General features: G+C 41.0%; 1 protein-coding gene across 1 annotated transcript in view; it reads right to left on the minus strand.

Annotated features, from left to right (window-relative positions):
• The window catches only part of LOC122541018 (myocardial zonula adherens protein-like), a 58,056-nt gene that overhangs the window by 23,405 nt on the left and 9,229 nt on the right, over positions 1-25,422 (minus strand). The window contains exons 3-7 of the mRNA XM_043677454.2: positions 15,106-15,189; positions 14,413-14,559; positions 13,436-13,528; positions 9,576-9,689; positions 7,851-8,003 (exon numbers count right to left, since the gene is read on the minus strand). Of these exons, the coding sequence (XP_043533389.2) occupies positions 7,851-8,003; positions 9,576-9,689; positions 13,436-13,528; positions 14,413-14,559; positions 15,106-15,189 (591 nt within the window). The remainder of the gene's footprint in view (positions 1-7,850; positions 8,004-9,575; positions 9,690-13,435; positions 13,529-14,412; positions 14,560-15,105; positions 15,190-25,422) is intronic.

Raw genomic sequence — 25,422 nt, forward strand, 5'->3', positions numbered from 1 at the left:
AATCATCACATCATCAGTGAGGCCCACTGATTGTGCTGCTGGAGTTGGTGCCAATGTGTCTGCAGCCTGCAGTCAAATATCGTCATTTTATCAACAGGTCTCTGTTCTGGTAATGAAGTAAACCTCCTTTTTCATAATTCTCCTTTACGTTTCTTTGCTATTTGTACCTATACTATTGGAAGAATTGCTATGGATTTAGTTTTTAAAAAATATAATTCTCTGTACTGTACTCTACTGTATTTTGTCTGTAAAGGTACAATGGTCGAGGAACCTGTACTGCACCTTGTTCTGTACTATAAATGTATTTAGATTTCTCTGCACTAAAGAAGCCTGCTTTATTCACTGACAATTTCCTTGTTATGTTTTGCAAATTATTCCAATGAGAAATGGACAGTGCTGCACAAACACAGCAGGTATTTCAACTTTTATATTGGCTATTTAAAGGCGAAAATTATACCCAGAAATCTAACTCTGACTTCAACATTGATTCCTACGGGATTCCACGCTTCATTTAATGTTGTGATTTTTAGAAAGACAACTACAACGTTAAATGAGGTCATCCAGTATTAGAATTTAGGAATAGGTCTAAATGCAATCATCTTAAGAGAAAGTAAGCAGGAACTTCTTTTAGGAAATAGTACTCATCAATTGTGTGAAGTAGGAATAGGAATATGAGAGGGAAGCAAGTGGTTGTGAAATGGTCACCTACAATAAAGTAGACAAGGAAACTAGAGTTCATCTTAAAGTTGAAAGGGAGATTTTAATGTATGTTAAAGTTAATTTGACTGGTGAAAATCTTGATGTAAGCCAGATTCAAGAAAGCAAGTCCCAGGAACCACAGACCAACAGGTGTTGAGATATTTTCCTAATCAACCTGCTCAGAGATGTCACTATGTACCTCTGAAACAGGTGGGATTAGAACCCAGGCCTCCTGACTCAGAAGAAGGGACACTCCCACGATGCTACAAGCACTTTCCCAGCATATGTTGAAAATATATATCCTGCCAAGCATCGAATAGTGGAATACTAAATTTTAATTTTCATCATCCAAAAAATCTTGTTAGTTTGCATTCTATTTAGTGATTGTCCCCTTTACCAATTAATCCCCAGCAAAAAAAAAGTCTTCCTCTGGAGTTTAATATAGAATCCAAATCCCAACCATTCTGTTTAGAATTATTTGAGAATGGACTTCATTTAAAATCACAACATTGCACGGATGAGTTATCAATTTGGTTATGAAGGCAAATATTAATTTCAGCTACTGGAGTTTTTAGTGGTCCTATTTTAGTTTAATTTTAATCTTAATAAAGGGAAGTAAGATAGCCTTATGCATCTGTGTTTTGAAGATGGCTGCATTGATGTTCATGGTTCAAATAGCAACTATGCTGAGGTATACCTATCATCCAGACAACATATGGCCTAATGTAAATTTCACACGAAAAATCCTATCAGAAACAAAATATCACTGTTTGAAGAGGTATGTAGGAGCCAACATCCTTTACTAGGAAAGACTTTATAATGTGACCTAAACAACAGAAAAGGTCAGAATCTGGTCAACATCTGGTTATGTGCAAAGGAATCCATGAAGATAACCCTGTTTGGATCTCTGTTTGATACTTTTAGGGTATTTCCACATGAACTAATTCTTTCCAATTCCTAACTTATCACAAAAGGAAATGAAGTGGACAGATTATTTATTGGTAATGCTGATTTAAGTTATCAAATCTCCCAAATATTACTTGTTTTAACAGCTGTTGTGACAGATAAACTCTTAATAATAAAAAAAAGTCTGATACATTGTGTCAAATGCTCTTTGTTTAATTTCTGATCAGATTCAGACACAAGGTGCCAGGAGGTTCTTGTTGTAATATTGCTCTCAGGCTTGTCCTGAATGTGGGTGGCAAAGATTCAGAGTGAAGTGAATAATCCGACCAGAGACTCACAAGGGAAATCACCCTCATTTATTGTGCTGCCTGGAAACTTGATAAATGCTGAACATTTTTATTTAAATCAGAACAAGTGATACTCACACTCCTTAAAATTCAAACATTGAACCCTGAATTCTCAGTCAACCCCCTGCAGATTGCATTAAATCAGAAAACGATACATTATATTTGATTTGATTTAATTTATTGTTGACCCATACAGTGAGATCCAGTGAAAAGTGTTTGCTTTGTGTGCTCTACAGCTACATTATATGAAACAAAGTGTATTAACATTAGCCTAAGCAATGGTTATTCAGAATATTGCAGCTACAAGTGCATTGTTAGTAATAAAAGTTTCAACAAGTTACTAAACTGGGATTTCCTTTTTTCATTCCCTGATAAGACTGACTGACTGACTCCTGCACAGACTAATACAAAACACACGATGCTGGAGTTCAGAAATCCAACTCAATCAACCTTCTTCAATTGGAGATGGAGCTCAAGACCTGGGCTTTGAGTTTCCACCTTACGGTGTTATTGCTTAAAGATCCTTCAGGCTGGTTCACTTTCAGTACATTTCCATCACAATCTGACCACTTTTTACTGTGAATTCCGAAAACCTGAGCTTTAGCTTTTGCTGGAAATGTAAATTTCTTTCAGGTTTACTTATTTAAATCTATCACAGTGCAAAACACACGAAGGACAATTCAACATTAACTGACAAATTGCCACAATGCTACGAAAAGGTTTTGTCAGTAAATATGACAAATAATTTTGCAAAGTCTGCTCCAGATGACGAACACTTCAGTAAACTTAATTTTCTGTGCGTCATTAGAGTTCACTTGCATCACTTCCTGCCATTGATAATATGTAAATATGCTTCACCTCCATTTTTATAATTCATCAGCTGATTGCCCAGATCATCATTCCTTCCAGATAATTTGAAGCGTGGTTGTGATTTCTACTTATTAAGGTACTGTGTATTTTGTAAGGACTGTCCCTTTAAGGTCACTCCATTTTTCCAGTAGTAGCAGCAGTGGGAGGAGCGACAGCAAGAACCAGGGCCTGCCGGGAAGTCTCTTTGGGAATTTAAAACAGTGGGAATGGCAGTTAGGGCAGTTGAATGTTCCTCCTGTAGAATGTGGGAGGTAAGGGTCACCATTAGTGTCCCTGCTGACTTCCTCTGCAGGAAGTGCCCCCAACTCCAGCTTCTTGAAATCCACGTTAGGGAACTGGAGCTGGATGAACTTCAGATCATTCGGGAGACAAAGGGGGTTATTGAGAGGAGTTACAGGGAGGTAGTCACACTTCAGGTGCAAGAAAGAGGCAGATGGGTTACTGTCAGGGGACGGAAAGGGAACTGGCAAGCAGTGCAGGGATCCCCTGTGGCCGTTCCCCTCAACAACAAGTATACCATTTTGGATACTGTTGGCAAACTGATTTACCAGGGGTAAGTCATGGGGAATAGGTCTCTGGCACAGAGTCTGTCCCTGTTGTTCAGAAAGGAAGGGGGGAGATGAGCAGAGCATTAGTCATTGGGGACACCATTGTTTGGGGGACAGATAAGAGGTTCTGTGGGAACAAGAAAGACTCATGGTTGGTGTGTTACCTCCCAGGTGTCAGGGTTCGTGATGTCTCAGATCGTGTTTTCGGGATCCTTGAGAGGGAGGGGGAGCAGCCCCAAGTCGTGATCCACATAGGTGGTATCTCTGGTTTGTTGCCAGTGCCACATGCGAGGTGAGGAATAGAGAGAGGAGTTGAACACGTGGCTACAGGGATAGTGAAGGCGGGAGGATTTCAAATACTGGATAATTGGGGTCTTTCTGGGGGAGATGGGACCTCTACAGACAGGATGGTCTACACTTGAACCAGAGGGGTACCCATATCCTGGGGGGGGGATATTTGCTAATGCTCTACGGGAGGGTTTAAATTAATTCAGCAAGGGGATGGGAACCTAAATTATAGTTCCATTGTCCAGGAGGTTGAGAGTAGTGAGGTCAGAAGTATGGTTTCAAGGTCGCAAGAGTTCTCCAGCAAGCAGGTGCTTTGAAGTGCCAGGAACATCCGGAATAAAGTGGGTGAACTTGCAGGCACGGGTTGGTACCTGGGACTTTGATTTTGTGGCCATTTTGGAGATATGAATAGAGCAGGGACAGAAATGGCTATTGCCAGTTCCAGGATTTAGATGTTTCAGTAAGAACAGAGAAGATGGTAAAAGAGGGGGAGGAGTGGCATTGTTAGTCAAGGACAGTATTAGGTGGCAGAAAGAACATTTGAGGATACGTTTACTGAGGTAGTATGGGCTGAGGTTAGAAACAGGAAAAGAGAGGTCACCCTGTTGGGAATTTTCTATAGGCCTGCAAGTAGTTCCAGAGAAGTAGAGGAAAGGATAGCAAGGATGATTCTGGATAGGAGCAAAAGTAACAGGGTAGTTGTTATGGGGGACCTTAACTTTCCAAATATTGACTGGAAATACTATAGTTTGAGTACTTCAGATGGGTCAGTTTTTAACCAATGTGTGCAGGAGGGTTTCCTGACACAGTACGTAGACAAGCCAACAAGGGGCGAGGCCACATTGGATTTGGTACTGGGTAATGAACCCGGCCAGGTGTTAGATTTGGAGGTAGGTGAGCATTTTGGTGATAGTGACCACGATTAAGTTATGTTTACTTTGGCGATGGAAAGGGATAAGTATACAATGCAGGGCAGGAGTTATTGCTGGGGGAAAGGCAATTATGATGCAATTAGGCAAGACTTAGGATGCATAGGATGGGGAAGGAAACTGCAGGGGATGAGCACAACTGAAATGTAGAGCTTGTTCAAGGAACAGCTACTGCATATCCTTGATAAGTATGTACCTGTCAGGCAGGGAGGAAATGGTCGAGTGAGGGAGCCATGGTTTACTAAAGAAGTTGAATCTCTTGTCAAGAGAAAAAGGAAGGATTATATTAGGATGAGACATGAAGGCTCAGTTAGGACATTTGCAAGTTACAAGTTAGCCAGGAAAGACCTAAAGACAGAGCTAAGAAGAGTCAGGAGGGGACATGAGAATTCTTTGGCAGGTAGGCTCAAGGAAAACTTTAAAGCTTTCTATAGGTATATCAGGAATAAAAGAATGACTAGAGAAAGATTAGGGCCAATCAAGGATAGTAGTGGGAAGTTGTGCGTGTAGTCCGAGGAGATAGGGGAAGCACTAAATGAATATTTTTTGTCAGTATTCACACTGGAGAAATACAATGTTATCGAGGAGAATACTGAGATACAGGCTACTAGACCAGATGGGATTGAGGTTCACAAGGAGGAGGTGTTAGCAATTCTGGAAAGTGTGAAAATAGGTAAGTTCCTGGGCCGATAATCCAAGGATTATCTGGGAAGCCAGGGAAGAAATTGCAGAGCCTTTGGCTTTAATCTTTATGTCGTCATTGTCTACAGGGATAGTGCCAGAAGACTGGAGGATAGCAAATGTTGTCCCCATGTTCAAGAAGGGGAGTAGAGACAACCCTGGTAATTATAGACCAGTGAGCCTTACTTTGGTTGTGGGTAAAGTGTTGGAAAGACTTAGGATTTATAATCATCTAGAGATGAATAAGTTGATTAGGGATAGTCAACACGGTTTTGTGAAGGGTAGGTCGTGTCTCACAAACCTCATTGAGTTCTTTGAGATGGTGACAAAACATATGGATGAGGGTAAAGTGGTTGATGTGGTGTATACGGGTTTCAGTAAGGCATTTGATAAGGTTCGCCATGGTAGGCTACTGTACAAAATACGGAGGCATGGGATTGAGGGTGATTTAGCGGTTTGAATCAGAAATTGGCTAGCTGAAAGAAGACAGAGAGTGGTGGTTGATGGGAAATGTTCATCCTAGAGTTCAGTTACTAATGGTGTACCACAAGGATCTGTTTTGGGTCTGTTTGTCATTTTTATAAATGACGTAGATGAAGATGTAGAAGGATGGATTAGTAAATTTACGGATGACACTAAGGTCGGTGGAGTTGTGAATAGTGCTGAAGGATGTTGCAGGTTACAGAGGGACATAGATAAGCTGCAGAGTTGGGCTGAGAGGTGGCAAATGGAGTTTAATGCGGAAAAGTGTGAGGTGATTCACTTTGGAAAGAGCAACAAGAATAAAGAGTACTGGGCTAATGGTAAAAAATTTGGTAGTGTCGATGAACAGAGAGATCTCGGTGTCCATGTACATAGATCCCTGAAAGTTCCCACTCAGGTCGAAAGGGTTGTTAAGAAGGCATATGGTATGTTTGCTTTTTTTGGGAGAGGGATTGAGTTTCTGAGCCAAAAGGTCATGCTGCAGCTGATGTGGCTGCATTTGGAGTATTGTGTACAGTTCTGGTCACCGGATTATAGGAAGGATGTGGAAGCTTTGGAAAGGGTTCAGAGGAGATTTACTGGGATGTTACCTGGTATGAAGGGAAGGTCTAATGAGGAAAGGCTGAGTGACTTGAGGCTGTTTTCATTAGGGGGAAGAAGGTTGAGAGGTGACTTAATTGAGACATATCAGATAACCAGAGGGTTAGATAGGGTATATAGTGAGAATATTTTTCCTTGGATGGTGATGGCTAGCACGAGGGGGCATAGCTTTAAATTGTGGGGTGATAGATAATGAGAGGAATAGATAGAGTCAATAGCCAGAGACTTTTCCCAGGGCAGGATTGACTGGTACGAGAAGTCATAGTTTGAAGATATGAGGAGGAAGGTATAAAGGAGACATCAGAGATAGGTTCTTTTCGCAGAGAGTTGTGAATGCTGTACCTTTCTATGTTCTATATAGGACAGATGTCAGAGGTGGGTTCTTTATTCAGAGAGTAGTAGGGGTGTGGAACCTACTGCCTGCAACTGTAGTAGACTCACCAACTTTAAGGCATTTAAATGGTCATTGGATAAATATATGGATGAAAATGGAATAGTGTAGGATGGATGAGCTTCAGATTGGTTTCACAGGTTGGCGCAACACTGAGGGCCGAAGGGCCTGTACTGCACTGTGATGTTCTATGTCCTATGTAGGGAAATGATCCATATTCAAATACCCTGAGATAAATTTAAGTCAAATATTATGGAATGTTTCTACTCAAGGATATCTCTTCTGTCAACCAACAGCTCCTATCCATAAGGGAGGGTGGATTGACGAAAAAACAAATAGTAGGATATGATTTTTAAATAATTATTTTTATATTTGATGAAATTAAAATCAGATGCACATACAATATTTTATATAGGACTAATTGTGGCATGGGGCTTAGAGACTAGCACTGCTGCCTCACACTGCCAGAGACCCAGGTTCAATTCCACCTTCGGGAAACTGTCTATGTGGTGTTTGCACTTTCTGTGGTTTCCCCCCACAGTCCAGAGATGTGCAGATTAGATGGATTGGCCATGCTAAATTGCCCAGAGTATTCAGGGGTGTGCGAGGTGGATTAGCCTTGGGAAACGTGGGGTTATGGGGATAGACCCATAATGGTGTGTTAATAATAATCACCATTACTGATGATCTGTTGCTATGACTGGTAGTGATGTAAAATAAAAGTCTCAGGGATGGGAAGCTCAGAAAAAGCAAGAGTTCGAAGGTTATCAAACTCAGTTTCTTGTGTGAACCAGAAACATCTGTAAGAGTAAAGGGTAAATTATACCAATGTGGGATATAGTGTGTGAACCCTCACCAACTAGGGAACAGCAAACAGGCACATTTCCAAAAGTTTCAATCCATTAATGTCAAACTGTAATGATACTTCTCCAACATGTTATACTAATTACTGAATATTGTGTACAGTTCTTCAGCATTCAATATCAATTCAATGGAATATCTAGTCCAACATTCATTAATCAATAAAAAAGGTAGGCGCTGCATCCAGTCTATTGATAGACTATATGCTTATGTTTAATGTGTAGTAATGCCTCAGTGCATTGTTTACCTTGAGTTTGAGAATCTGATTTTCAGCTTGTGCATTCTCAATCTGTTGATCCTTCTCTTTCATTTCCTCCAGTGATTTGAGATAGTTCCTGCGGAGTGCTTCCATTTCCTCCCTCCTCTTGTTGGCAGTCACTGTCGAATCGAGGAAAGATCTCTGACAAAAACAAAGCACATGGGTCATACCCTCAGTCCTAAAACACCTGTTACCCAGGCGTTCTCTAGCAATCATTTTGACAGTGATTCAAAGACACTTTGTGGGAACATTTGTTTTTTCAGTACTAATATACATATTTATGAGCATGAATGACAAATGCAGGAATCTATATCAACACTCAGATTACTGGCTGATTGTACTTCTCAAGACAATGCACTGTGATAATTATATCTGTGCAGCTGGGTCAATGTCCTGGAACTCCCTCCCTGTTTTTGTGTGTGTACCTGCGCACATGGACTGCAATGGTTTAAGGAGGTAGCTTTCTAGCACCTTTTCCAGGGCTATAAATGCTGGCCTAGCCAGCAACACCCACATCTCATTTTATTAAAAAATCTGCATCTGACTGGGCCAAAATGTGAAAGTTTGATGACTTATCGAAATTCTAATTAAGGCTAAAACCACAGATTTTGACTAACGCGGTGATAATGGTGTAAGAACGTCTGGTAAACATTTGATTCTGCTCTTCCGGGACCTCAGAACTGTAGAATCCACACATTCCCCCAATCATCCACTCTAATTGCTGAAAGTAAATTAAATCTCATTAAAAGTCTACACTTTTAAAACCAAACATTGCTCTCATTCTGAGGTGGGGAAATGGAATTTTAATTGGAGCCTGTGTAAAACAAAACTGAACAACCCATTTGGACATGATATGATGCACCTTTCTGGACATCACCTCCTGAGGTAGGATTTGAACCTTAGCTCCGGCCTAGAAGTAGGTATACCACAACCCTACCACAAGACCTTCTAACTTTAGCCTCTCTGTTTCTTGTGACCTTCTGTAAAAATGAAAACTATTTGGTTTGTCGTGTCAATAGGACGTTACCTATGTTAAGATACACAATATTGTTTAAGTAACTATTTAATACACTTATAAAGAGAAACTGCTATGTCACTGGATTAGTAGGTAGGAAGCAGAGATAAATATTGCTGTATTCTATGAATACGTTATTACTAAGAAAAATGTTAATGTTTAGTATCATAATTCAACTTGGGATTTGGGATTGGAGTAACTTATTTTGTATCTCTCCCAACATTTATTCTCACTGGAAAACTGGGTGAGATACAAGTGATCTATTTACATAATTGGATGAAGGGCTTTGCCCGAAACATCGATTTTCCTGCTTCTTGGATGCTGCCTGACCTGCTGTGCTTTTCCAGCACCACTCTAATCTTGACTCTAATCTCCAGCATCTGCAGTACCCACTTCTGTCCATTTACATAATTGCACAAGTTAGAATGTACCCACTGCATTTCTAACCCCTGTTGCCTCCTGTGTTCTCAAATTTATTCATAAGAACATGCTTTCAACTTTACATTTAAAGCATAGGGCAGCCTTTCAAGATACTAACGGCACTGATGAAATCAAATAGCATCAACTTCATGTTTTGTGAATCCCTTCGACATGTCACAAGCAACTACATCCCCGGATATCTGTTACACCGCGTCTACATCCTCGACACTGTGATGTGGCACTTTGCTGCAGCAATCAACTGAGCAATTCATTGCTACCTGCATGTCAACCTTCAGAGCTGTCAGTGAGTTATTCGTCTGGCTGCACTGCTCGAGGGCTGCAGTATTGCTCCTCACCTCCTTCTGTAGTGATTCCTGCCGTGCCTCCGATGCCTAAAACAGAATAGATGACACTTACTTTCAGATTGGACAAGATGTGTTGCAGCTGCTCACCTTCTGCAGATCCCACCTGAAAATCTAAAGCAACATTTCAAATCCTGCTGTTTAGGGACTCCAACAAAACAATGGAAATTGCATTGGGTTTAAGAAGATGTGGAAACTGTAAAGATATACCATGAGATGGGGCAACAAGTCTTAGATGGGACCGGGTGGACATACAGATCTTTGAACCTGTCTCACTACTTGGTTAGATCATGCCTGATCTATACCTCAATGTCATTGATTCCTTGGATATCCTTATCTTTTATTCACAATACTCTTAGGAAAGAGAACTTCTTTTCACTGCCCTTTGAGTATTTTATTGCTAACTCATGGGATTTGTGCAATGCTACCAAAACCAGATTGAAAATGGACACTGGCACATTGGTGGAGTTGGCAGACAGATGTCAGATAAAGTTCAATGTGAAGAAGTGTGTGGTGATTCACTTTGTTAGAAAGAACATGGAGAGACAGTGTAAATACTACACTATTCTATTGTATTTTAAAGGGTGCTATTCTAAAGGGTATGCAGGAACAGAGAGACATGGCTGTAAGTAAGTCATTAAGGGTAGGGAGAGGGCACTGTTAATAAAGTACACTGTATTCTAGACTTCATAAATAGGGGCATGGAATACAGGACAAGGGAGGTTATAATGAACTGATATAAGATACTGGTTGGGCCAGAGCTGGAGTTTTGGGTGCCACACTGCACAAAGGCTCTGAATGCTTTGTGAAAGTGAGGCAGAGTTTACAAGAATGGTTCCAGGGATGAGACATTTCAACTTGCGAGGATGGAGTGAACAAACTGGGTCTATTTTCCTTGCAGAGGAGAAGGCTAAGGAGAGATTAGAAAGAAGTTTCCAAAATTATGAGGGGTCTTTACAGAAGGGATTGGGAGAAACCAGTCCCATTCATAAATGGATCAAGAACCAGGGTTAAAGTGCTTTAAAATCTTTGGCTGAAGAATTCAAAGTGAGATAAGGAAAAAAAACTGTTTTACACAGTGTGTAGTTTGCATTAAGAATACACTACCTGGAAATGTGGTGGAGGCAGCTTCAACTGAGACACACAAAAGGACATTGGATGATTATTTAAATAGAAACAACATGCAGGTTTATGGGGAAAATGCAGGAGATTGACATTAGGTTAAACAACTCAGAGAGCTAATGCAGACACAGTGGGTGGAATGATCTCTTTCAGTACCGTAACAATTCTGGGGATTCTGGACCAGCATTTATTGCCCATCTTTAATTGCTCTTGAGAAAGCAGGGGTGAAGTGTAATATCCATGTGATGTAGTTGATGCTGTTAAGTACAGAGATTCAGGATTTTGACCCAGCAATGACACGGTAATATAGTTTCAAGACAGAATCGATGATGTTCCCATGTCCCTGCCGTCTCTGTCCATGGAAATGACAGAAACTGCAAGTTTGGGATTGTACAGATATAGAATCATCAGAGAAAACGCTGGCTGATTTCCCTCAAATGATCTAGATCGAATGCTAAGATTAAATTTCCTCAATGAATCACTTCTGATTCAGCACGATTGCAGTGGGTTGCCTTTCATTTCAATTTGCTGCTCAATTAGTCCCAGAGTTTCAGGATTATGAGGTTAATGTCTTAAGTCCTATGGACTTCTATTAGGGCTCTAGTGGCACTGTGGCAACGTCCCTATCACTGGACGAGGAAATCCAGTTCAAACCCCACCTACCTTCAGAGGTGTATCATATCATACATATAACAGATGACACAACATTGCAATGTAGTGTCCTTACCCATCAGACCGAGAAAGTCTGGGTCCAAATCCTACCTGTCCCAGCCTGAAGAGGTTGATTTTAAGACTATGAAACTCTCCTTCAGGAGTGTGGACTGAGATTCTCCTTCATATTACTGTTGATTAATCACTTCAGCAAAGGAGTCTCTAGGCTGGGAATTAAAAATCACCCTGTTATGTAAACCTACACTAAAACATCAGGAGAAAATCAGTCACCATTCATTTTCCAAACAGGGCAGCACGGTGACTTCATAGCACCAGGGACATGGGTTCAATTCCACCCTTGGATGACTGCCTGTGTGGAGTTTGCACATTCTCCCTGTCTCTGTGTGGATTTCCTCCAGGTGCTCTGGGTTTCCTCTCACAGTCCAAAGATGTGCAGGTTAGGTGGTTTGACTATGCTAAATTGTGTCCAAGGATGTGCAGGATAGATGGATTAGCCATGGGAAATACAGGTGTGGGGTGGTGGGTCTGGTTTGGATGTTCTTCAAGGATCAATGAGGACTTGATGGGCTGAATGGCCTGCTTCCAGGCAAGCATCCTAATAAGTGTCTGAAAAGCTTTAGGAACAGAAACACCAGTCAAAGTCAGCAGGTGGCGCTCAGAACCCATAAAGCTGAATATCATTGCATTGAGGAGCACTCATATGATTCACCACAATAATTAGCAATTGTATTGATGAGGTCTCTACATCAGTTCCCTTATACGCTTTAATTTTGGCTACTGGCAAAAATCCAAATGAACATTAACATTATAACCAATCTGTCTCCAGAACTTTGAGGCTGGCTCATCAGTTACTACACTCATCAGACTGGTTCCTCTCTATTAACCCAGGACAGACTTAGATAATGTACAATTTATTTACATTGTAATTGGAAACTAGCTGAGGAACCTCGTGTACAGGAGTCAGCTTCAAATACAATGATTTAAAAAAATAAAAAAGATAAATACTATAAACCTTCAATTAAAAGCTCTCCCATATATACCCAAACTCAGCTGTACATTTAACTTTGCAACAATGGAAGAGCCAAACTTGGAAGCACAAAATTCCAAGTGGATGAAGATAAACTGCAAACCTTTTACACTTGCCTCAATTTGACAAAGGTAGTTCAATATTCCTTTTTTGTATTCATCAAATAAAACTACAGTCTCTTCAGGGCAATATCTGTATGAGTGGACAATTTTATATTCAAAATATTAACAGAATCTTATCAAAGGCCATTATAACAATGAACAGTCCAGAGTGCACAATTGCAAGGCTTTAAATGAAGATCATTTCATTATTGCAAAATTGTTGATGTAATTACCTGACATCTTTTTAAAATAAATCCACTTCTCCTTAACTAGGAAATGTATTTAAATATATGGAAAAAATAATAAAATCACCATAAAAACTCACATTGGATTTTCTGGATTTGTAATTGAATTTATAAATTCTGATGTTGTGTAACTGGGGAGGTGATGGCCTAGCACTATTGTTGCTGGGCTGTTGATCCAGATAATGTTCTGGGGACCTGGGTTTAAATCCCATTCCTGGCAGACGGTGGAATTCTAATAATGACCATGAATTCATTGTCAGGAAAAAACCCATCTAGTTCACTAATGCCCTTTAGGGAAGGGAACTGCCATCCTTACTTGGTCTAGCCTACATGTGACCCCAGACCCATAGCAATGTGGTTGACTTGTTACTACTCTGTGGGCAATTAGGGATGGGCCTTAAATGAATTTTAAAAATTGATACGTCTTTGTTCATATTTCCATTGAAATCAAATGAGCTGTTGATTTGCTCATTCCACATGATTGCACAGTCAGTAATCAATCTGGTGTCTTTCCTTAGGCGATTATACTGTTTAATGGTCCATACAACATACAAACGTATATATGTAGATGGTGAAAAAACTGAGCAGCTGATGGGCGATCTGACCTACCTTTACTTCATTTGAGAGTTCTTGTAATTTCTTCTTCATTCCATTAAACTCACCAAACATTTGTTGTCTGACTTTCTCCAACGAATGCCTCACCTGCACAAACAAACAATCAAAATATAGAAGGGTACCACTTAAGCTCAGAGCCAATCATCCAGTTCTCCCAGTAATCAGCTTTGTAGCTATGATCTTCTCTCTAATTTTCTCTAATAAATCCAAGGAATAGCTCTGTGCTCAGGCAGTACCTGGGTCAGAGAATCAGTATACCTCCCTCACGGATAGTGGCACCAGCCCTATATATTCCCAAAATTTGGTTGTTTTCCCACCAATTCACTGGCAGGTTGCACTGGTCCTACACTCCACATTTCCAAGTACACAGACAGTTTCCTTCTGAGAGGCTGACTGAGTTCAGTTCAGGAAACCCAATCGGAAGGGGTCAGTAACCTACTCAATATCCCACATCAGCATCACCGAGAACAAACAAACTGACCATTTTCCTCACTGCTGTGTGGTCGTTGCTCATCAACAAAATGATTGCAATTTAAAGTCATTCATTAAATGTGAAAGTTTTGGAGAGAACTGATCAGATGTTACATAAATGCAAGCTCTTTCTTTTGCAAAGATTATTGTGTATAATATCTGAGTTTAACTCATTTCTTCCCTATAAACTAGAATGTCATTGAAGAAAAGATCTTGTATTTATTTAGCTCTTCACCGGAATACAGGCCTTTCTAAAGGGCTTTACGAGCAATGAAGTGTTTTTGAAGTGTAGTCACTGTTGTGGTCGGTGATAAGCTGGTGGAACTGACCTCATGGTTGGATGAGCTAAACAGAATTAACAAAATCCCCAACTCGGGGTGAGGCTGCAAAGTGTGATCACACTCAGGTCCCATTTGAGACTTTCTCAGGTTGAACAAACTGAGCGAGAATGTGCCCAGTCAAGCAAACTGAACAGGAACGGCAAATACTTCCCGTCTCACCTCCTTAATGTAGCTCATTTCCTCTTTAAGCTGGTTAACTGACCATTCATACACAACCACCTCGGCCTTATTTGCATCTGCTCTCTTCACCACTCCGTACATCCGCCTGTGAGGAGATGACTCTGAACCCAAGCCATTGGAAAGATGCTGCAAAAGGGAACAGAGGGAAAAGATTTTTTAAAAATCCCATTTTCATGTGTGACTTCATGGCGGGACAGATTTATTCTGTGTGCAATAACATTCTAAACATGTTCTTTCAAAACATTTTCCCGACCCAGAGAAAATCTCTCCACGTGTTGTGACTGATTGATGACTTGAATGGGCAGATGAGATTGAGAGGATTCTGAGAACAAGGGAGTAGCAGTTGGTACTCAATGACACCTCTCTAATCAGCTTTCACGATAAATTACTCTAGTAGCCTCAAATGTCATAAAGCTGAGGATCAGGACAGAGCGGATGCAACAAAGAGCCATTCCATGCTTGGTGATGAGTGGACATTTCAGTTTGTGGAGGATCAGCAATGATCAATGAGTGACAGGAAGAGAATCCTAATGACCATCAGGCAAAGGTGAGAAATAAGAGAGTTCTAGAATATTTCCACAGTGCAGACTAGAGGTAAGGCAGATTGGAAGACATGCTAATACTTTAAATAAAATATACACATCCTTCAATTCCAAGCGAATGGTTACTAACCAGTTTTAACGATTGTGCGCTGTCATTTTCAGTTTGGAGTAATGCATTGTTTTTCTGGCGGTTTCCTGCACTCGTTTTGTCCTCCTAGAACAAAAAGTAGTTTAATCACGGTGTTACAGAATCAGAAAACACAAAGGTTAACTTTCACCATCACTTGCCCCTTTCCAAAATGGAGATGAGACAGAAGAAAAATGCCCAGTATAAAACGATCAGAGGAGCAGAGTTATAAAATACACAGAATACTGCAGTCTCTGTTCTAGAGAAAGACGCAGAGCTGTTATTTAATCTTTCATCAAACATAGACATTCTCTGTCAAGGCCAGAATTTGGAGAAGGGCTCTTGCCTGAAACGGCAATTCTCCTGCTCCTTGGATGCTGCCTGACCTGCTGTGCTTTTCCAGCACCACACTTTCGGGCCAAAATTTGGAGTCCATTCTCAATTGTCTTTAAATGAGTAGCTGGTTAGACCCTTTCAGAGGGCAAGAAAGAATCAACCACATTGCTCTGGGCCTGGAGTCTACACAAGGACATTAGTGATGCAGATAGGCTATTCACAACAAGCTGGGTTAGTAGTGCAATGGTAGTGTGTCTGACTATAAAGCAGAAGGTTGCATGTTCAAACCACATCAGGGTCAGAAAGCTTTATCTCAACTTTAAGATGGCTCAGTGGCTAGTACTGCTACCCTACAGTGCCAGGGACCCTGGTCTGATCCCATCCTTGGGTGATTATCTGCAAAGAGGTTGCACATTCTCCCTGGGTTTATTGGGGTGGGGTGCTCTGGTCTTCCCCCACAGTCCAAAGATATGCAGGTTAGATGGATTGGCCAAGCTAAATGCAAGGGTGGGTTTAGATGGAATGCTTTTTGGAGGTTTAGTGTTGACTGGATGGGTCAAATGGCCTTCTTACGTACTTAAGGGATTCTAGTGATTATAGCTTCATAGTCTTGAGTAGTTTTGTTATCAATTCAAGATTAATTAGTTTTTCAGTTACTGCTGTGGTAAGATTTGAACCTATGTCCCCAGACCATTAGCTTTGGCCTTTGGATAATGGGCCCATTGACATTTTTGCTGTGCTACCTTCTCCTGTTAAACATTGGCTGGAGTTTAATGGAGCCCTGTAGCTCATTCCCGATATATGGGTTGTGAGTGCTATGGAGCAAGAAGAATTGGAGGGGAATATCTTCATCAACTGAAAGTGTCAGGAAAACCGTACCAAATTTGGTGGATGGAGAAGGGGAACCGATTGTTTAAAAAACTTGTCAATTAACTGTCAATCATCTGGTGCAACATCTTGACCAGAGCCCACTTGCCAATCAATCAGTGCTTTGGTAATTCTTGTGAATTGTCCTGTTGAGTGCAAGAAGAACAGTTTTGACAAAGTCTATCTTTTTCAGCAAATACTCAAGTTCTGTCCTGCCAAATGATTATAAACTACATGCTCAAAAATAATGCTGACCTTTATTTCCAAAGTGAAAAAAATTGCACATTTATTGTTGCTTATCAGTGTACAGAGAATATGCTCTAAATTCACATACCTTGTCATTATGTAGTCAAATACTTAAATTATTTTTATTTATTAAATTAATAATATTAAACATTATTAAATAAAATTAAACATTTGATCAAATGTCTACGACCCTTGCGTTTACTTTATTGTGGGTAATGACCACAAAATACTCCTGTTGGAAGGGTTAACATCATGCACTTACAAACACTCAGCTCATTTATGATAAACTGACCTGCTGTGCTTTCCCAGCAATACACCTTCAACTATAAAACTTGAAAGCCTGAGACACATTCATGTTTGAGTGATGCATGCCTTAAGGAAGTCTGTTGGTTGTCAGGTTGTCCTGAAGGTGGAGTAAAGTGAGCTGTACCTCAATAATTAAACTAACAAACCCCCTTAGTTTGATCTTCACTAACCTACCTGTCCCCACCACTCCCCAAACACCAACTCCACGTAAGATACCTCTCGCTTTACAAGTTCACAATGCCCTCAAATTTTGGTTAAAGGTAAATTGGCAGGACCTTTTCAACATATTGTAAACCAACTGCATTCCTTTTTGGACTCCCTCAGAATACTACACATAGTGTGATAGCTATTTGAAGATTATGATGGGATTTATGGACTTGTTAGGAAGTTACTTTTAATTAGTGTATTTTAAAATAATTACAGGTTCCTGACTGTAAATTTCAGGGGAGAAAAATAACAATTTGATTGTTTGCAAGTTTGTATGTTATCTTTTATATTTCAACAGATTGCTATGATTAATTAAATGGCTACTTGAACTAACCATGGCCAAGTCTGATTGGAACGTAGAATGTGCAATACTGTAAGTAAGACAACTTTGTACATCTGATGTAGCATTAATATTAGTGCACACCTTTTAGCGTTGTTCGATGGCCAGTCTATTGTTTGGCACAAAATGGCCATAAACCTTGAAGCATATAAGCTGTAAGTGGTGACTTATAAACTTTTCACCGCCCTCATGTGAGTACATGTAACAGTAAAGCTAATTCAAGGAAGTACATTGTAAAGCCGACATAAGGAGTTTGCAGACTGACGTAGATAGGGGAAATGAGTAGGCAAAAATGTGGCAAATGAAATAAATGGGAATTTGTGAAGTTGACAGGAAACACTTTAGAAAAAGCCCTTTAGCTACCTAGAAACTTAGCCACCATGAGAGAGAAGAAAAGCAGCACGGCCCTCCTTGCTGCCAATGGACTTCCATTTGGAGATGGAAGTCAATGCCCCCAGTAGAAAAGGTAGTGAGCTCACATACACAGGAGTTCACTGGAGATTGGATGGACCAGTTTGCATCGGTGTGGGACTAACTCTCACTGCCATGTTAATCCAGTCATAGGGGAAGTTTGCATACCACCCTACATGAGGTGGAAAAGTCTGTGATCACTTCACTGATGGACAATGCCCTGGGAAGTGCCCACATTATCCTGGCATTGAGTGTGGGCGTACCTTCTGTGGGTACAAGCCAGCTCAGACAGTCTCCAATCTGTGTCTGCTCACTCCTGTGGAACACTCCCTTCCAGAGGATAAACGGTATTCCCAGAGGAATGTCCATTCTGTCGGTGAAGACACTGAAATTCCTTTGAATGGTGATTGATTAAAACAAGGGAGGAGAAAGCAAAATGCAAAAATATAATTCCAAAGAAAATAAATACAAGCCACAAAACTAAACAAAGGCGGCAAAACTAATTCAAAATCTCATCCCCAAACATTTGAGAAATTCAGCGTTGGGACTTTTCATCATTTATATAAATGATTTGGATGTGAACATAGAGATTTGTTAGTACGTTTGCAGGCGACACCAAAATTGGAGGTTTAGCGGACAGTGAAGAAGGTTACCTCAGATTACAATGGGATCTTGATCAGACGGACCAATGGGCTGAGGAGTGACAGATGGAGTTTAATTCAGATAAATGTAAGGTGCTTCATTTTGGAATGGCAAATCAGAACAGAACTTAGACACTTAACGGTAAGGTCCTGGGGAATGTTGCTGAACCAAGAGACCTTGGAGTGCAGGTTCACAGTTCCTTGAAAGTGGAGTTGCAGATAGATAGGATCGTGAAGAAAGTGCTTTCCTTTATTAATCAGAGTATTGAGCACAGGAGTTGGGAGGTCATGTTACAGGACATTGGTTAGGCCATTTTTGGAATACTGTGTGCAACTCTGGTCTCCTTTCTATCAGGAGGATGTTGTAAAACTTGAAAGGGTTCAGAAAAGATTTACAAGGATGTTGCCAGGGTTGGAGAGTTTGAGCTATAGGGAGAGGCTGAACAGGCTGGGGCTGCTTTCCCTGGAGCGTCGGAAGCTGAGGGGTGACCTTATAGAGGTTTACAAAATTATGAGGGGCATGGATAGGGTAAATAGACAAAGTCTTTTCCTTGGGGTCGGGGAGTCCACAACTAGAGGGCATAGGTTTAGGGTGAGAGGGGAAAGATATAAAAAAGACCTAAGGGGCAACGTTTTCACGCAGAGGGTGGTGCGTGTATGGATTGAGCTACCAGGGGAAGTGCTGGAGGCTGGTACAATTATATCATTTAAAAGGCATCTGGATGGATACATGAATAGGAAGGGTTTGTTGAGATATGGGCCAAGTGCTGGCAAATGGGACTAGATTAGGTTAGGATATCTGATCTGCATGGACAGGTTGGACCGAAGGGTCTGTTTCTGTGCTGTACATCTCTATGACTCTATGACTAGAAGTAATTTGGATTTTTTTTTTACTCATTCTCACAAGATGCGGGAGGCCAATCAATCTCTCTCTCTCTCTCTCTCTGCTCATCACCCAATTGGAATGACCCAGCAATCAGCTCCTCCACCATTCCAGAGATCTTGCTTCCATTATTCTGTCTTTAAGTGGTCTGTACTTGTGACTCCTGGTCCTAACTTCAGTGTAGTTTTACAGAATTATCTTCTGTATATCATTTACAACCATATTTACTCTTTTAGAGTTATCCTTTCAATTTAACAAAAAAACATTTTCCTAATCTCCATTCACTTTTGGGGTCTCAAAGACTAGAGATGAACTTGTGTGTCTTCTCAGCACTAGAACTTCCAGGAATTAGAACTGTCTGAGGTGAATTCTGACCAGACCATTGGACACAGTTTGATCACAGTTTTCTCTGATTTGTATTGTACTCTTCCAGCCACCAAATTCAAAATTCAGGTGACTGCATTGATTGCTGCCCTGGATGTCCATGTGTTATTACAAAAATTACAAAAGGTACAGTGGAGGGAAACAGTCTTAGTCTCTCCCTCTGTTTCTCTGGGTACCAGTGTAACTCAGGTACATACTAACAGGCCGGGTACACCCTGCTCAGTTATGGGGTAATGATGAGTCCCTCATCTTCACCACTTGATTCTCCTACCCCAATACTTCCCCACCCTGGTGAAAGCTTCCACTTCGGATTTTTCAACTATTTTTAAAATCATTCATGGGACTCGAGTGCCACTGGTTGGGCCAACATTTATTTATTTACTCTAGCTGTCCTCGAGAAGCTGAGTCACTTCCTTGAACTACTGCAGTCGGTGTGGACAGGTCCGCCATTGTGCGGTTTGATCCAGGGACTGGTGATGAATTTCCAAGTCAAGGCGGTGTGTGGCTTGGAGGGGATCCAGCAGGTAGTGGTCTTCCCACGTAACTACTGAGGTCAGGTACTGCCACTTGGTGAGTTGCTAATGTTGCAGGAACTTTGATCCAAAGTGAGACATAGTCCTGAATCAGAGAGGACTCAGAGATTAGGGCTGACCACTGCACCAAAACTGTTTAACATCAGGCTCAGCAATCCTCAAAGCTATCCAGTAACACTCGGTGGGATGGAAGTTAAAAATCACAAAACACCAGGGTATATTCTAACAGGCTTATTTGGACTAGTTATCTGATGAAGGAGCAGCGCTCCGAAAGCTAGTACTTCAAAATAACCCTGGTGCTGTGTGATTTTTAACTTTGTCCACCCCAGTCCAACACCGGCTCCTCCACATCTTGGCTTCGAGAAATAAATCTGCCATCCTGACACACTCTGACCTCCTCCGGACCCACAACAACGTGGTTGACTATTAACTGCCCTCTGGACATCGAGGGGTGGGATATAATTGTTGGTCTAGCCAGTTGTGCTACATCCCTGATTAATAACTTCTTTAAAAATTTGGGTGCAAGCAATTATTTGTCTGACCCCAATACGAGTCAATACCTCGAGGAGAATGGGAAAGTAAAATTCTTTTTTAATAACTGTTCTAACTTTCATTGAATTCTTCTTTTAAGCAGCATTTCCTCATTCCACTTAAATAAAATCAAAACACTACGGATGCTGGAAATTGGAAACAAGCACAGAAAATGCTAAAGAAACTCAGTAGGTGTGGCAGCATCTATGGAGAGAGAAACAGAGTTAGCATTTCGAGTGCAGTAGGATTCTTATCCAGTGCTCCCTGGTGAAAGGTTGGCCACGACTGCCATAAATGAATCCATCACTCACCCTGTGCAGCCAATTCAGTTCAAACAGAGCTTAAATATTGAAATCATGAATTAACTATCATAATCAATAAAGATTTTTTTTAACATAATTGTCACCAAATTTGTTTTTTAAAGAGTCAAACCACATATTGTAATTAAGCTAAACCCTTATCTCAACAGTTTCCTCAACTTCACCTCAAATATATTTCTCTGTACATTGAAAAATGTATTTCCTATTTCCATAAATTGCTCTCCCTTCAAAGGTTGCCCACGTTACAAGTGGAAATATTTCCAGTCTAAACACACAATGACCTTAAAGCTAAGCTGCTGTATGGTTGTGGAAACTCTTTCAAACGTATATGGGGCCTTTCTCCACCTGCTACTTTAACACAGCTAATTTTTTCCTCCACTTGTTACCTTAACACAGTATTAAAAGTCTCGGTGAAGATGGTGAACTTGACACAAATAATTCAGGTTTTTGTTCACAGACGGAACAGAGAGGAAATAAAAATGTTAAGTCACAGGAGGTGATGGGAGTCTAGCCACAGCAATGACAAAAGTTGTTAGGCAAAGGCATTGCTAATTCTTAATACTAGGGTGAGTGAAAAGGATAAAAATAATTTATGAACATCACACAATGCAAATGGATCTCTCATGGCTTTTCTCATTGAAAAACATATTTTAATGACTTGGGTGAGAAAAGTGAATGTAGCAGAGCTAAATTTGTGGAGGATGCAAACTTAGGTGGTAAGGCAATTAGTGAGGATAACACAGAGAGTCTGCAGACAGATAAAGACAGGTTAGGTGAGTGGACAAAAAAACTAGCAGATGAGACACTGTGGGAAAATGTGACTTGGCAGGAAGAACAGAGCAGCTGAAAATTATTTAAATGGAGAGACACTTCAGGCAGGGATTTGGGAGCTCCTGTGCATGAATCATTAAAAGCTAACATTGAAGTTCATACGGTATTCGGGAAAGCAAATGGAATCTTGGTGTTTATTTCAAGGAGAATGGAGTATTAAAGAAAGGGAAGTCTTACTAATACTACTTAAGATTCATACACCTTGAATACTGTGAATAGTTTTTGTGCCCTTATCTAAGAAAAGGTATACAGGTATTGGAGGCAGTCCAAAGAATGTTCACTGGAGTGATTTCCTCATAAGAGGTGGTGTAAATTGTCCTGTATTCATTGGGGTTTCGCAGAAGGGGCAATCTTATTGAAACATGTCAGATTATTACGATGCCTCACAGAATAGATGTGGAAAAATTCTTTCCCATTGTGGGAGAAACTAAGACTAGAGGCATCATCTCAGACTTAAGGAGTCACCCATTTAAGACAGCAATGAGGTAGAATTTCTTCCCTCAGAGGATAGTAAATTTTGTATTGCACAGGGCTATAGAGATTGGGTCAGTAGATAGATTCATGGCTGAGACAGACATATTTCTGATTAGTCAGAGAATCAAAAGCAACAGGGAAAAGACAAGGAAAAGGAGCTGAGAATTATCAGATCAGCCACAATCTCCTTGAATGACAGAACAGACCTGATGGGCTGAATGGCCAACGTCTGCTCCTACACCTGATGATCTTGTGAATGTCAAGGCAAAGTGTATTTCCCTCAATGTGTTGGTGATGATGTAGGTACAGGAATGGGAACATGCATCTCCTTGAGATTATGGAGCATTATCCTGGGGTCAGAGAATTCAGCAACAGGAAAGTCAGGGAAGGGATTTTAAACTCCTCCGGCCTCCCCTCAATCAGGGCAGGTGGGAGGAGGTCTTGAGAGGTCAAATGGGGAAAATTGCAAAACCCGACCTCGACCTTCCTCTCTCTGTGTTAACCAGAGCAAACATGAGGGATTTGTGAAAACGGTCTGAGAATTGTAAAGCCAAGTTGCTGGGTGGCTCAGTGGTTAGCACTGCTGCCTCCCAGCACCAGGCACCTGGGTTCAATTCCACCCTCGGATGACTGTCTGAGTGCAATTTTCACATTCTGCTTGGGTTTGTCACAGTCCAAAGATGTGCAGGTCATGTTGACAGTCTGCAGTGTGCAGGCTTGGCTGGTTAGCCATGGTAAATGTGGGGTTACAGGCCTAGGGTCGGTGGGCTGAATGGTCTCTCCCTACTGTCAGGATTCCATGATACTTTCATGCTCAGTAACTCATTTTTTACTGATCAAATGCAACTCCATTATTTAACATGCGAAGACATAATGTGAGTGAAATTCATGACTGCAACCTACACTGTAAAGAAAATGTTGCCAATGAAGTTAAACTAGAACTGAGTCCCACTCATATTTGAAAATGAACCAACTGCAGCAACAGCAAGTACATGGAGGGTGAGATTGGAAGTTAAATCGAAAAATGGAAAGAAACTTCATGTGCTAGGATGCCATAATATTGTAGTAGCACAGCTTTCAAGGAAACTAGGTAACCTGAGACCAGCTGAAAAAGGTGTAGTGCTGGAAAAACACAGCAGGTCAGGCAGCATCCAAGGAACTGGAGAGTCAACGTTTCAGGCACAAGCCCTTCTTCAGGAAGCAGCTGCCTGCTTCACAACAGAATTTCCACACACAGGGGAAACTTACTGTATTCCCAAATGCACAATTTCTCTTCGAAGATTTTTACCAGTTTACAGCTCAGACAGACTGATCGTTAAAACTGAGACAAGGTAACAGTTTTCTCTCGGAGGGTTGGGAATCTTTGGAATTCTCTTCCTCAAAAGGCAGTGGGTGCAGAATCTTGAAGTAATTTTAAGGCAGAGGAAGGTAGATTCTTGATGGCCAAGGGGGTGAAAGATAATTGGGGATATGCAAGAATATGGAGTTGAGATTACCCTTGATTTTATTGAATGGAGGAGCAGGCTTTACGGGGCTGCGTGGCATACTTTCGTTCCTTGTTTGTATGTAACTGTCTGGCAGTAATTCTACTCTTGACACTGAAGTTACGCAAAGTTAGTAAATTCTTCTCACTCGATTTCCCTGTACATGCCCCTCATAAGGAAAGGTTTCATGTCATATCTGTGTAAAAGCAACTGGGTTTTTAATCATTTATGTGGTTGAGGTCGCAGAATCCACAATGAGGTGGAGTCAGTCAATAGGTAACAAAAGCATTCCAGAAACGTAGGATCCAGTTTTACAAGGTAAACTATCTGGTCCTGCAAGATTTTTTTGTCCCTCTTATGCCTCATTTTAGTTCTGCTCCGATAAAAAAGTCAAATGGTGGCAATGTAAATGCCTTTAAATTTCCATCTTGGTTTCCTGTATGGAAGAAGGCATGCTCAGCTGGTTTCTTCCAGCATCTAATCCACATCTTTTATGCTCTGGAAGGGTTTCAGTCTGCAGTTTTAATTCACTCCTGCACTTTACAAGAATCACTGTTGTTCTGTTTAAACTTACTCATGTGCTTGCTCCTTTTAGAAAAACTGCATGTACAAGAGATGAATTTATTCATAGGGCACTCTCTAATGATGATTTCATTCATCATAGAGGCCAGTTCTCTGCGTGACTGAGATTTGAACTCTAATCGTGACTATCATGAGAGGGTACAGGAAGAACTTGAACTGCTTCAGCACCTGAATATTCCCCTGCACATTCCAAGTTGTTTCACAACCCAAAGGGATTTACTTTTGAGATGCAGTGACGAGATCCTACGGTGTTGTTTGATGAGACAGAAAACTGCTGATGTTCTGAACAAGATACAAATCATCAATTAACAACTGGGCAGTGCTGTTTCTGGGATCGAGTCTGAAAGAAAGTAAGTTTGTCATGTTTGCCTACATAATGACAGTCATTGCACTTTGGACTGGTTCTGAGTCATCTGAAACACCCCAGGGTGTGATGGAAGGTATTTGCTCAATTATGGGCTGGGATCGGGAACAGAAACAATAGGCTTGGCATAAAAGTCGGAAAGCATCACTTGGAGCCTAAAGATAATTCTGAAGGATTTCTGTAAAAGACATTCTGAGTCCTGTGGTCCAGCTTTTCTTCTGGGTAGCTTGCAGGCTCTTTGGTCTTCAGAGGATTGTCTTAAGGTGCTCCTCTGTTGGCATTCCCACTGTTCATCACAAGTGGGAAGGACCCAGGAGGATTAAGGAGTCTCTGGTTTCACTAACAGGCATCCACCAGCATTGCCTTTCCTCCAGGTTCGGGCTCAGTGCCAACACTCCAGGATGTTCGGCTGCAATGCTGTAACTTTCAGTCATTTCTCAGTCATAGAGATGTACAGGACTGGAACAGACTCTTAGATCCAACTCACCCATGCCAACCAGATATCCTAAACTAATTTAGTTCCATTTGCTAGCACTTCGCCCATATCCCTCTAAACCTTTCCTATTCATGTATCCATCCA

This window comes from Chiloscyllium plagiosum, unplaced genomic scaffold (assembly GCF_037043375.1).
Source record: "Chiloscyllium plagiosum isolate Xiang-an unplaced genomic scaffold, Cpla_swu_hap1 HiC_scaffold_39, whole genome shotgun sequence".
Taxonomy (NCBI): domain Eukaryota; kingdom Metazoa; phylum Chordata; class Chondrichthyes; order Orectolobiformes; family Hemiscylliidae; genus Chiloscyllium; species Chiloscyllium plagiosum.